Below are 11,542 nucleotides of genomic sequence, written 5' to 3' on the forward strand. Positions count from 1 at the left end.
AAAAAAAAAAAAAAAAAAAAAAAACTTACACCTATGGAGAGATGATTGCCACTTGGTTGGGTTATTTTTTGTGCCTAATGTATTAGATTTTCGGGCCATTATATGTAAGGGTGTATCGTCATTGACGTCTCGTTCCAGTGCCAATAACTTGTTCCCGTTTAGAATAAGTAAAGCTACATCTGTAAAAGAACAAAATAAAAAAGACACAATAATTAAGAGTTCGGACTAAATAAAAAAGTATTTTAAACCGACCCAATTCATAAAAATTAAATTTTGTGAGTAAAAACGAACCGTAATGGTCGGTGGCAATGGCACTAAGAAGAAGCTCCATTTGGTCGCTAGTGGCCATGCTTTGGATGCTCAAGTCCATCTCTTTGAGTAGAAAAGAAACCATATGGTTCTGTTTATATCTCGCAGCCACTAAAATCGGGGTTGCATTTTGAGACCCACGAATTAGCACTAAATCCTTATTTTTGTGCAGCATGGAGTTGGCAATATCCACAGCGCCTAATGTAGCAGCCATGCAGAGCGCTGTGTTTCCATATACATCTGTGGCTTCCAAGTCCTTTTCTGTTAGCTTTTCCATCAGCTTCTCAACGAAGGCAGTGTTGTTGAATCTGGTGGCAATGTGAAGAGCTGTTTCTTTTCTATCCTTTCTTATTATCTCCGACAGGATTCCTTTATGTGTCTTTTCGATGTTGTTTGCAGTCTTCCAATCACCTCTAGTTGCTGCTTCGCATAGCTGAATATGCAGCGGATTATCGTCCGTTCTCACGCCCCCTGTAAAAAGTTGATTGGGCGTAAAAAAAATCATATGACTCGAAAAATTCAATTAAATAAATTCAACAGCACGTGTTGGGTCATGAATGATTGGAGTCGAGTTAGATTCAAATAAATAAAAATTTTATTTATTATAAAATAAAATAATTATAAAAAAATGGAACTTACAATTGTAAATGTTGAAGTTGTGACGTTTAGTTCTAGCCAAGTGAAGACCCATCTTGTGATGTGAAGTTTTGTCGTTAGCGATTATCGGTTGAGGCTGATCTTCCTTCATGTTCGCTTGCGTCGACGATGAAGCTTCGTAAAAGTCACCGTGAACATCAATTCCATGGTTGTCGTCGGAACTGAGAACCATCATTTTCGGGCAATTTGAAGACGACCCGTGAATTTGGTGCGTCGTATTATTACTTGGAATTGGAAACCCTAATGCAACTCACTTTAACTTAACGAAGAGGTTGATGCAGAGAAGGCAATGAGACCTATGAGCGATGAACAACTTTTATATATATATAGACACATTGGGCATTTAATCCAAATATATAATACTTGAAAACCCTTTTTTGTTGTCTTTTTGAGATATTATTATTATTATTATTATTATTATCATGAGTATTATTTCAATTAAATACTGTCACGTCTACCATGAATAATGAGTTAATAAATAAAATAAAATCGAAGATTTTATAACGATCAAGGATTTAACAATAAAAATATTTCTCTGAGAAAGAAATAAAATTAAAAATTGTAGGTATTGTGAAATAGATTAAAAGGTTAATAATAGTGATATTATATTATAATAATAATATATAAATAATAAATTAAAAAATATAATATAATGGTAATAATAGTAACGATGATAATAATAATAACATTAGTAATAATAATAACGTCACAAGTTTAGATATTTTTTTTTACTTTTTAAATAGTAATAATATAATAATAATGATCCACGAACATGGTTTTTTCTTTTTAATAATAATAACTTGGTCACGAGTTTAATTTTTTTTTTTAATATTCAAATTAATATACAAATTAGTCGTTATTCTCTATTTAATTTATTTCATCCATAACTTTTTCGTTTTAACTCTGATTTGAGAGTTCAAAATACGCTATTCTTAATTAACAATTACACGACTAACATCGAGGAAAATAATTTGGAATTTATAAAAAAATTAATAATACAAATACACGTTAATATATCATCGTACGTCTCTAATGATCATGAACATTTTTTTAATACAAAAACAGTTGTATAGCTAATGTTAAGAACATCAGAACCATTTGTTCTGCCTACATTTTAATAAACATGACATCCCACTAGCATGCAATGCTGCTAAAGCATCAGCCCAAAGCTTCCATTGCAGCACACAGAACCAATAAACAGGAACAATAGCCATCCCAGTAATCAGCAATGGAATGCATGAAATATGGTTTCCATAGTGCAGGAAGAAGCAGGCACTGAAAGCCAGCACCATTCCCAGCACAGAAACGAACAGGAAACCAAGGCCAAGAACCAACTCCAATGGCAACCAAAACAGAAAATCTGTTTCTGCACACCGCGACGTCAAGATCGACAAAAACAGTAGAATCGAAGTCGAAGATGAGATCAAGGCTATTGCATCTGAGACGACGAACACCGTGAACCATTTGTGGCTAAGAAACATGGGCGAGCCATTGTTTTCGTCGTTGCCACCGGGTACGGTGAAGGCTGCAGCAAAAACTACGGTGGCTATCAAGGTTGCTACTAGCATGCATGAATTGGCTGTACTCTTCACCCACTTTTCTGCTTCTTTCACAAGTTCTTTGTGTTCTTGGATGAATAATTCTCTTGTTGTTCGCTTCCCTTTCTTTATTCTCATTGTACGCTCTAATATATTTTCTACATCCTTCAAAACATACATAAATTTTGTCATCATTTGAATAAAATATATAATACAAAACGACCCAAATCCATAGCTAGAAGATATTGTCCGGAAGGTTTTCACACCCTTGTAAAGGGTGATTTGTTCTCCTCCCCGACTAATGTGGGACATCACAATTCACCCTCCTTCGGGGCCCAGCGTCCTCGCTGGCACTCTTTCCTTCCTCCAATCGATGTGGGATTGCCCCAAAATCCACTCTCTTTGGCGCCAGCATCCTTACTGGCACACCGCCTTCGGGGAACAGCGAGAAGGGCTGGCACACCATCCGGTGTTTGGCTCTGATATCATTTGTAATGACCCAGATCCACCCCTAGCAAATATTGTTTTCTTTGGGCTTCCCCTTTCGGGCTTCCCCTCAAAGTTTTAAAACGGGTCTGCTAGGGGAAGGTTTCCACACCCTTATAAATGGTGATTTGTTCTCCTCCCGACCACGTGTGACATCACACAAAATTTAAAAAAAGAAAAACTAAAAAAATCAATTTAATAATAAACCAATTATTTTCTAACATTATTCTGTTTGTTTGCGGGGAGAAATCTCTATTATTTCCTCTTCCATTTTTCATTTAAACGGAGAATTGGTACCTTAAACCATAGAAGTTCTTGGTGCATTTGAAAGACGGCTCTTGAGACACGATCAAGATGACCAGGATCAGCTCTTTTGGCAGCTAATTCAAGCAAGCTCATGTTTTCCTCGTTGAAATGATATAATAGGTCATCTAGGTGGAAGAGTTTCATATCATAAATTAAGTTGAAGACGCTACGTTGTCGATTTTCGACTGCTATGTGAAATATGTTCTTCCCACTGCCATCGACCATCAGTAGAAGCTTAGGATTTTTATGAAGTAACACTCTCACAAATTCAACGTTTCCGACCCTTGCAGCATCGTGTAGCATGCTCGAGGGATGTAAAATGAAATCCGGAATCTTATCTTCATCAATCTTATTTTGAACTATACTCCACATCATTTCTAGTGTTTGATAGGCTTGTATTTGCATCATTTTCTTCTTGTATATAGGCTTGAAACCTAAAAATCAAATTAAAATTATAAATATTTAAAAAGCTAAATTAATAAAAATTAATACTCTTAAACTAAAAAAAAAACACACTTACATGATTGCCACTCAGTTAGGTTATTTTTTGTGCCAATTGTATTAGACTTTCGAGCCATGATATGCAAGGGTGTATCGTCATTGATGTCTCGATCCAATGCCAATTTCTCGTTCCACTTTAGAATAAGCAAAGCTATATCTGTAGAATAAAAAAAAAAACGTGATGATTATGAATTTTGACTAAACTAGAAGGTATTTCGAACCGACCCAATTCATAAAATTTAAATTTTGCGGGTAAAAACAAACCGTAATGATCGGTGGCAATGGCACTAAAAAGAAGCTCCATTTGCTGGTTAATTTCCATGTGTTTGATGATCCATTCCATCGTGAGGAAATAAGAAACCATATGGTTGTGTTTATATCTAGCAGCAATTAAAACAGGAGTGGCATTTCCAGACCCAGGAATTAGGACTAAATCATTATGCTTTTGCACCATGAACTTGGCAATATCCACAGAGCCTGATGTTGCAGCGATGCAAAGGGCTGTGTTTCCATATATATTTGTGGCTTCCAAGTCGTTTCTGGTCAGTTTTTGAACCAGCTTCTCCACGAACGCAGCCTGGTTGAATCTAGTGGCAATGTGGAGAGCTGTTTCTTGTCTATCCTTATTTATTACCTCTGAAAGGATTCCTTTATGTTTCTTTTCGATGTCCTCTGCAGCCTTCCAGTCACCCTTGGTTGCAGCTTCGCATAGCCGCATAGGGGACGGACGAGCGTCCTTCCTTGGGTTCCCTGCAAAATGTAAATTCGATGACTCAAAAAATTAGATGGTTCAATCTAATAGAATCGGATCGAAAATAAACCAGGACTTTATAATCCAACTTGTTTTCTTAATTTTTAAAAAGTGAAATATATTTTTGAGTACAATATAATTATATTATTATTTTTGTTTATCTTCGTAATAATTTTTAATTATTTATTTCTTGACCACTCTTTTAAATATTTTTGAAGTGGTTTTTTTAAAATATATATATTCAAATTTTGGAAATTTTTTTCTAAAATAAGAGTAGACATAAAAAAAAAAAGAAAAGTTTGATGAACAAATTAATAACAATAAAAAATAAATATTAGAGGATGAACTTTTTCAAAATAAAACCGGAAACTTTAGACATTCAAAAATTGACAAATGGAAGTAAAATTCAAAGTTTACGGACTAAATTCATAACAATAAGAAACAAATAAAGGAAGGTAGAACTTACAACAGCCATGAATCGCGAAGTTGTGTAGTTTAGTTCTAGCCCATTGAATAAATATCATGAGACGTGAAGCTTTGTCGTTAACGATCATCGGTTGGTGCTGATCCTCCTTCACGTTCTCTTGTGTCAACAATTTAACTTCGTAGACTTCACCGTCGATATCAATTTTGTGGTGGGCGTTGGAAACCATCATTTTCGACGAATTTGAAGACAGCTCGTGAACCGGCACCATATTTTTAGTTGGAATTGGAATCGGAAACACTTCTACAACTCACTTAAACTTGGCAAAGAGCTGAGAAAGCAATGAGATGTGTGAGGTCCTACGAACAACTCATATATATATATAAACACTGACCATTTGCCTTAATATATTATACGAAATTACACACTCTTCTTTTTTGTCTTTTTGAGATATTATTATTAATTATTATCATTTAAATATTGTCTTTTTTTTGTGCACTGGTGTTTAATTTAATTAGCACTTGACACTTAATCTCTATGGATAATTAAGAGATTATTATAATTGGAACTATTTTATTTTATTAAATAATATTTTATTTACACCAACTTTCCATGGTTGAAGGAGTCAACTATTTATTTATTTATTTTTGTATAAAAAGAAAAGAAAAAAGCTTGACTATATATTTTTGAGTCATGCAATGAATTGCTAGTTGTAGTCGAGTTGACTAGTCGACCACAAGTGAGTGTATATTATATTAGAATAATTATCCAAGATAAATAAATAAATTAATTAAATATTTGAAGTAAGATATATTAAGAAGAAAAAAAAAAAAAAAAAAGTAAGGGCCAAGTCTCCATGTGAATGAGCACAAACTCCAATAAATATGTAAACAATTATGAAATATGAAGTTGTGAAAGAGTCATAGTCCAAATATAATTTTATAATAATTTTATAATATATACTTACTGAGAGCTTACAACTAGTAAGGAAGTTGCGAAGAATCACATGAATGACGGGAGCCCACATTCAAGTGAGTGATTTAAAAAAAACTCCGACCTACCGAATTCAAATCAGTGACCTAAGGATGACTTTGGATACTTTCAACCACTACAGTCCTCCGCTCTACCAACTGAGCTAAGGTCGGATTTATTTCATAATTTCATTGAATCTTTTGAGTCTACCTTATTGCCACAAATTCTTCATTCCAAAAGGATAAAAAAATTGATGGGTTTATTACATAATGTGAAGTAGCTAAACTTCATAATAAAGTTGAAGAGGAATAATACATAAGACAAGAACGAATCATAATAATATTAATAATATTTTATTGTAATTATTATTATTATTTTAAGAAGAGAGGAAATGAAGAAACTAAAGAATGGAAAAAAAATTAAGATGAGGGTATTCTTGTAAAATTCAAACTTATAATTTTACAACGTGTGAATGTACGGAAGATTTTATTAAATGCAAAATTCTAGCCAGAGAAATTGTAATTTTATATATATATATACACAGAGTGATCAAAGTATATGGAAGTTTTTCTTCGAAAAAACCTTGAGAAAAACTCTTTTCATATATACTAAATCCCTCCCAAGTTTAGTTACTCACCAGATTCCACAATTTCGTTCTAAGACCGGAGAATAGTGGAGAAGATACTAGTGGTTGTTCAAAACCTATTCACGAAAAAAAAGGAATTTGAATTACAAAAGGTTAGTACTCAAGGACCTTGAGTTTTAATACTTATGCCACTTTTATTTTTATATATATATATCACTTTCTATAACTTTTATAGACTATAAAATGTTTTTATAACAATGATATATAAGTAAAACTTTATACTCATTATAGTTCCAAAAAAATGCTATAATGTTCCAAATTTTGAATGATATGGACTATCACGACGTATAAAAAATACTATAAAAAGTTGATGATAGCGTTTTTTATAAGCTATCGTAACCATTCTTTTTTATATATATATATGACTTGGAGAATTAATTATAAAAACTATCGTAAATGTTTTTCAATACAAGAACACGATGAACTTCAGAACCATTTGTTCGGCCTATCTTTCAATAAATATGACATCCCACTAGCATGCAATGCTGCTAAGCCATCAGCCCAAAGCTTCCATTGCAACACACAAAACCAATAAATAGGAACAATAGCCATCCCAGTAATCAGCAATGGAATCCATGAAATATGTCTTCCATAATGCAGGAAGAAGCAGGCACTGAAAGCCAGCACCATTCCCAGCACAGAAAGGAAGAGGGAGCCAAGACCAAGAACCAATTCCAATGGCAACCAAAACAAAAAATCTGATTCCGCATACCGCGACGTCAAGATCGACAAAAACAGTAGAATCGAAGTCGAAGATGAGATCAAAGCTATTGCATCTGAGACGACGAACACGGTGAACCATTTGTGGTCGAGAAACATGGGCGAGCCGGTGTTTTCGTCGTTGCCGCCGGGTACGGTGAAGGCTGCAGCAAAAACTACGGTGGCTATCAAGGTTGCTACCAGCATGCATGAATTGGCTGTACTCTTCACCCACTTTTCTGCTTCTTTCACAAGTTCTTTGTGTTCTTGAGTGAATAATTCTCTTGGTGTTTGCGTCCTTTTCCTTATTTTCATCGTACGCTCTACTATATTCTCTACTTCCTTCAAAACATACGTAAATTTCGTCATCATTTCGATAAAAATATATAATACAAAAAAAAAAAAAAAAAAATTAAAAATTCAATTTAAATACTTAATATCTAATTATTATCTAATAGAATGATATGACCTCAGTTCATTCATGAACCACTTCTTTGATCAAAGGTCATATATTTTCTAACAATATCCCGTTGAGATTTTTAGGCCTTGTTTGGGTCTGTTGTTTCCTGGGATTGGTTTTGGGCCTTTCCTGCACAGCTTAGGTGGAGAGCGAAGAAGGCTTCCTTTCGGGGGTACGGGGGTTCGAGCCATTAGTGAGATACCACTCTGGAAGAGCTAGAATTCTAACCTTGTGTCAGGACCTATGGGCCAAGGGACAGTCTCAGGTAGACAGTTTCTATGGGGCGTAGGTCTCCCAAAAGGTAACGGAGGCGTGCAAAGGTTTCCTCGGGCCAGACGGAGATTGACCCTCAAGTGCAAAAAGAAGGGAGCTTGACTGCAAGACCCACCCATCGAGCAGGGACGAAAGTCGGCCTTAGTGATCGACGGTGCCGAGTAAAGGGATATTTAGTAATAAATTATATATTACAATATATATCTACTGATCGATGATTGCCACTTGGTTGGGTCATTATTTGTGCCAATTGCGTTAGTTTTTCGGGCCATTATATGTAAGGGTGTATCGTCGTTGACGTCTCGTTCTAATGCTAATTTCTGCTTCCACTTTAGAATAAGCAAAGCTATATCTGTAGAGTAAAAAAAAATAAAAAAGACACAATAATTAAGAGTTCGGACTAAATAAAAAAGTATTTTAAACCGACTCGATTGATAAAAATTAAATTTTGTGAGTAAAAACGAACCGTAATGGTCGGTGGCAATGGCACTAAGAAGAAGCTCCATTTGGTCGTTAATTTCCATTTCTTCAATGATCCATTTCATTTGGAGGAAATAAGATACCATATGGTTGTGTTTATATCTAGCAGCAATTAAAACAGGGGTGGCATTTCCAGAGCCACGAATTAGGACTAAATTGTTATGCTTCCGCACCATGAACTTGGCAATATCCACAGCGCCTGATGTCGCAGCTATGCAAAGGGCTGTGTTTCCGTATATATTTGTGGCTTCCAAGTCGTTTTTGGTCAGTTTTTGAACCAGCTTCTCCACGAACGCAGCCTGGTTGAATCTGGTGGCAATGTGGAGAGCTGTTTCTTTTCTATCCTTATTTATTACCTCTGAAAGGATTCCTTTATGTTCCTTTTCGATGTCCTCCGCAGCCTTCCAGTCACCTCTAGTTGCAGCATCGCATAGCCAAATATGCTGCCGAGGATGGTCCATTCTTAGGTTCCCTAGAAAATATTAATATATAAGTTTAGTAAACACGTTCGAACAAAACTTGATCGATTCAATCTAATACGATTGTTTGTGTTAGATTGAATTCAAATAAATGAAAGTGTAATGGCACAGATCCACTACTAGTAGATATTGTCGTCTTTGGGCTTTAACACGTCTACCAAGGGAAGGTTTCCACACCCTTATAAATGTTGGTTTGTTTTCCTCCCCAACCAACGTGGGACATCACACTAACAGGGCATCCGATAAAATTGGAAGATATAGAGGAGATTAGCATGGCAAGGATGACACACACAACTCGAGACCATGACACATGCATAAGAGAGATATTTATTTTCCTTAGGCTATGTTTTTAACTTAAATGCTTCTTTATTTTATTTCAGGTCTTTTGTTGTGTCGTGTTAAAGATGTTTTTAAATAAATCTTCCGTATTCAATATTTATGGTACGTATACAATAACGACCTTAAATTAAGTAGAAAATTTCAAGTCATTACAGAAAGCTTACTTTCATGAATATTGAAGCTGTGGAGTTTAGCTCTAACCCGTTGAATACCCATCTTGTGATGGGAAGTTTTATCATCAACAATCATCGGTTCATGTTCACTTGCATCGACGATGAAGCTTCGTAGAAATTACCGCCATCGACATGAATTTCAAGGCTGCCCGAGCTGAAATTTATGTTCATATATATCAATTTTTTAAAAAGTTCCAACCTGTCGGATTTGAACCAACGACCTAAGGATGACTTTGGATGCTTTCAACCACTACAGTCCTCCGCTCTACCAACTGAGCTAAGGTCGGATTTGTTTCATTATTTTATTTAACCTTTTCGAGTCTATCTCAAAGTAAAAATTGGTCAAATGGATAAAAAAAAAATTGATGGGTTTATTGTTGGAACCAAACCAAAAGGCGTTGGATTTATTACATAATGTGAAGTAGTTGAAACTTCATCAATGGTGACTGATCTTGCCTCGTTTTTTTTAGCACGTTTATTGCTCGGAATAATACATAAAGATAAGAACGAATAATGTTTTTTAAAAATAAAAATATATAAATATTTTTACCATTAAACATTTAACCTAACCAATTGGCTCATCAGTTATTACCTCTACCTTCTCCCTGCGCCTCAATAAATTTGGGATATCATGGTTCCTTATTATCATTTATTTCTACTTTCACCTTCCCACTCAATAAATTTGGAAATATGGTAAAATCTATGTTCTACTTAATTACAAAATTTTATAATTAATTTCTTAAATCACCAAATAAATTATAAATAAAACATCCCTCTATTTTATACTTTATTTAAAAATATATATTATAGATAAAAAATTAGGGAGGTATACCGTTAGGTTGACTAGGAGAAATTTTTTGGATCAACCAAAATTTAAAGTTTTGTTGGGTCCGTAGCCTAACCCAACTTGAAATTGTTTCCAACCCAAATCTTTATTTTCTTAGCAGAGTTAGGTTGGGTTGGGTTGGGTTGTGTTGCGTTGAGTTGGATTGTTGGATATATATTTTTTGAAAAACGTTCAACTCAACTTGGCCCAATTCAAAACACGATCGAACTTTTAAAAGTTGCATTAATAAATTTAACCTTTAAAAAAAAATTCAAAAATATAATTAGTATATAGAAAAAAATTGATTCCATCCAAATTATGGATTTGAGTTGTTTTTAAAATTGATTGTAGTCGAGGATTATTGGGTGGGAGTCCCATATTAACTCATTTATGGGATGATCATATCATATGAGACATTTTACGGAAACCAAAAGTAAAGTCACGAGAGTCTCGAATAAAAAAGTTGTGAGTCTGGAATGTATAATCCAAAGTAAGTGACTTAAGTATCGAGGTACATTGTGAGTCTCTGGGTTTCACCTACCGGTAGTACATTACTTAATGCTCCCGCGTGGAAAAGTGGGAGGGATTGACTCTATTTATTTATATTGGATGTTGGGAGAGTGTTTAGATTTTATTAGGGTTTTGTAAGGCGCAGCTATGGGCGGAGACAGCTCAGTTATATCCGAGATAATCTTTAGTGCACCACGATCCCCCCGCCCCTCTACCGATTCCAAAGAAACCGAGCCCATTTCGCCTCCAAATCCGGTTACTCCAAATCTGCGAGGTTCTAGGAAGAGGTCAGCGCCGAGCCCCATGTCCAACCCCGAACATGAGCCACCGACCCAAAGGCGACGCGACTCGGGCGATGGAAACAAGTTGGAGTATGGTGAGGATGCTGATTGGAGTTCCATCCCATTGGCTAGGTTGATAGGGAACATGGAGGAAGTGGTTAAGAGCCTGAAAAGGGTGGGCGGCCAAGAGGGTTTGATGATTGATCCTTTGTTGGGCTGCCTTGTGTCTTCACAAACTAGCATGATGCTCTGCCTTGCCCACCTTATCTCCAGGACACCACCACCACCAGGCCAGCAGCGCAAGGGTTGTCCCACTTCTACTAACAGAGCTGTAAAGAAGAACATGAAATAGTCTGAATCCTACTTCAATCATGGGCAGCGAGTGTCATCCAGTCTTTCTTTCTTTTTTTTTTTTTTTTTTTTTTTTTTTTT

General features: G+C 35.3%; 1 protein-coding gene, 1 non-coding gene and 1 pseudogene across 2 annotated transcripts in view; all 3 read right to left on the reverse strand.

Annotated features, from left to right (window-relative positions):
- Window positions 1–1,302, reverse strand: part of LOC111431379 — a 9,443-nt gene extending 8,141 nt beyond the window's left edge. Inside the window, exons 1-4 of the mRNA XM_023068003.1 lie at window positions 1,299–1,302; window positions 949–1,206; window positions 292–780; window positions 30–179 (exon numbers count right to left, since the gene is read on the reverse strand). Coding sequence (XP_022923771.1) covers window positions 30–179; window positions 292–780; window positions 949–1,206; window positions 1,299–1,302 — 901 coding nt within the window. The remainder of the gene's footprint in view (window positions 1–29; window positions 180–291; window positions 781–948; window positions 1,207–1,298) is intronic.
- A 752-nt stretch (window positions 1,303–2,054) lies between these two features.
- On the reverse strand, window positions 2,055–9,664 carry LOC111431380 (annotated as a pseudogene).
- A 22-nt stretch (window positions 9,665–9,686) lies between these two features.
- TRNAY-GUA lies at window positions 9,687–9,780 on the reverse strand. The gene is made up of 2 exons: window positions 9,744–9,780; window positions 9,687–9,722 (listed from the first exon to the last, which is right to left on the reverse strand). It is a non-coding gene; the product is annotated as a tRNA-Tyr (tRNA).
- Between the last annotated feature and the right edge of the window lie 1,762 nt (window positions 9,781–11,542).

The sequence above is a fragment of the Cucurbita moschata genome, unplaced genomic scaffold (assembly GCF_002738365.1).
Source record: "Cucurbita moschata cultivar Rifu unplaced genomic scaffold, Cmos_1.0 Cmo_Scf00036, whole genome shotgun sequence".
Lineage (NCBI taxonomy): Eukaryota > Viridiplantae > Streptophyta > Magnoliopsida > Cucurbitales > Cucurbitaceae > Cucurbita > Cucurbita moschata.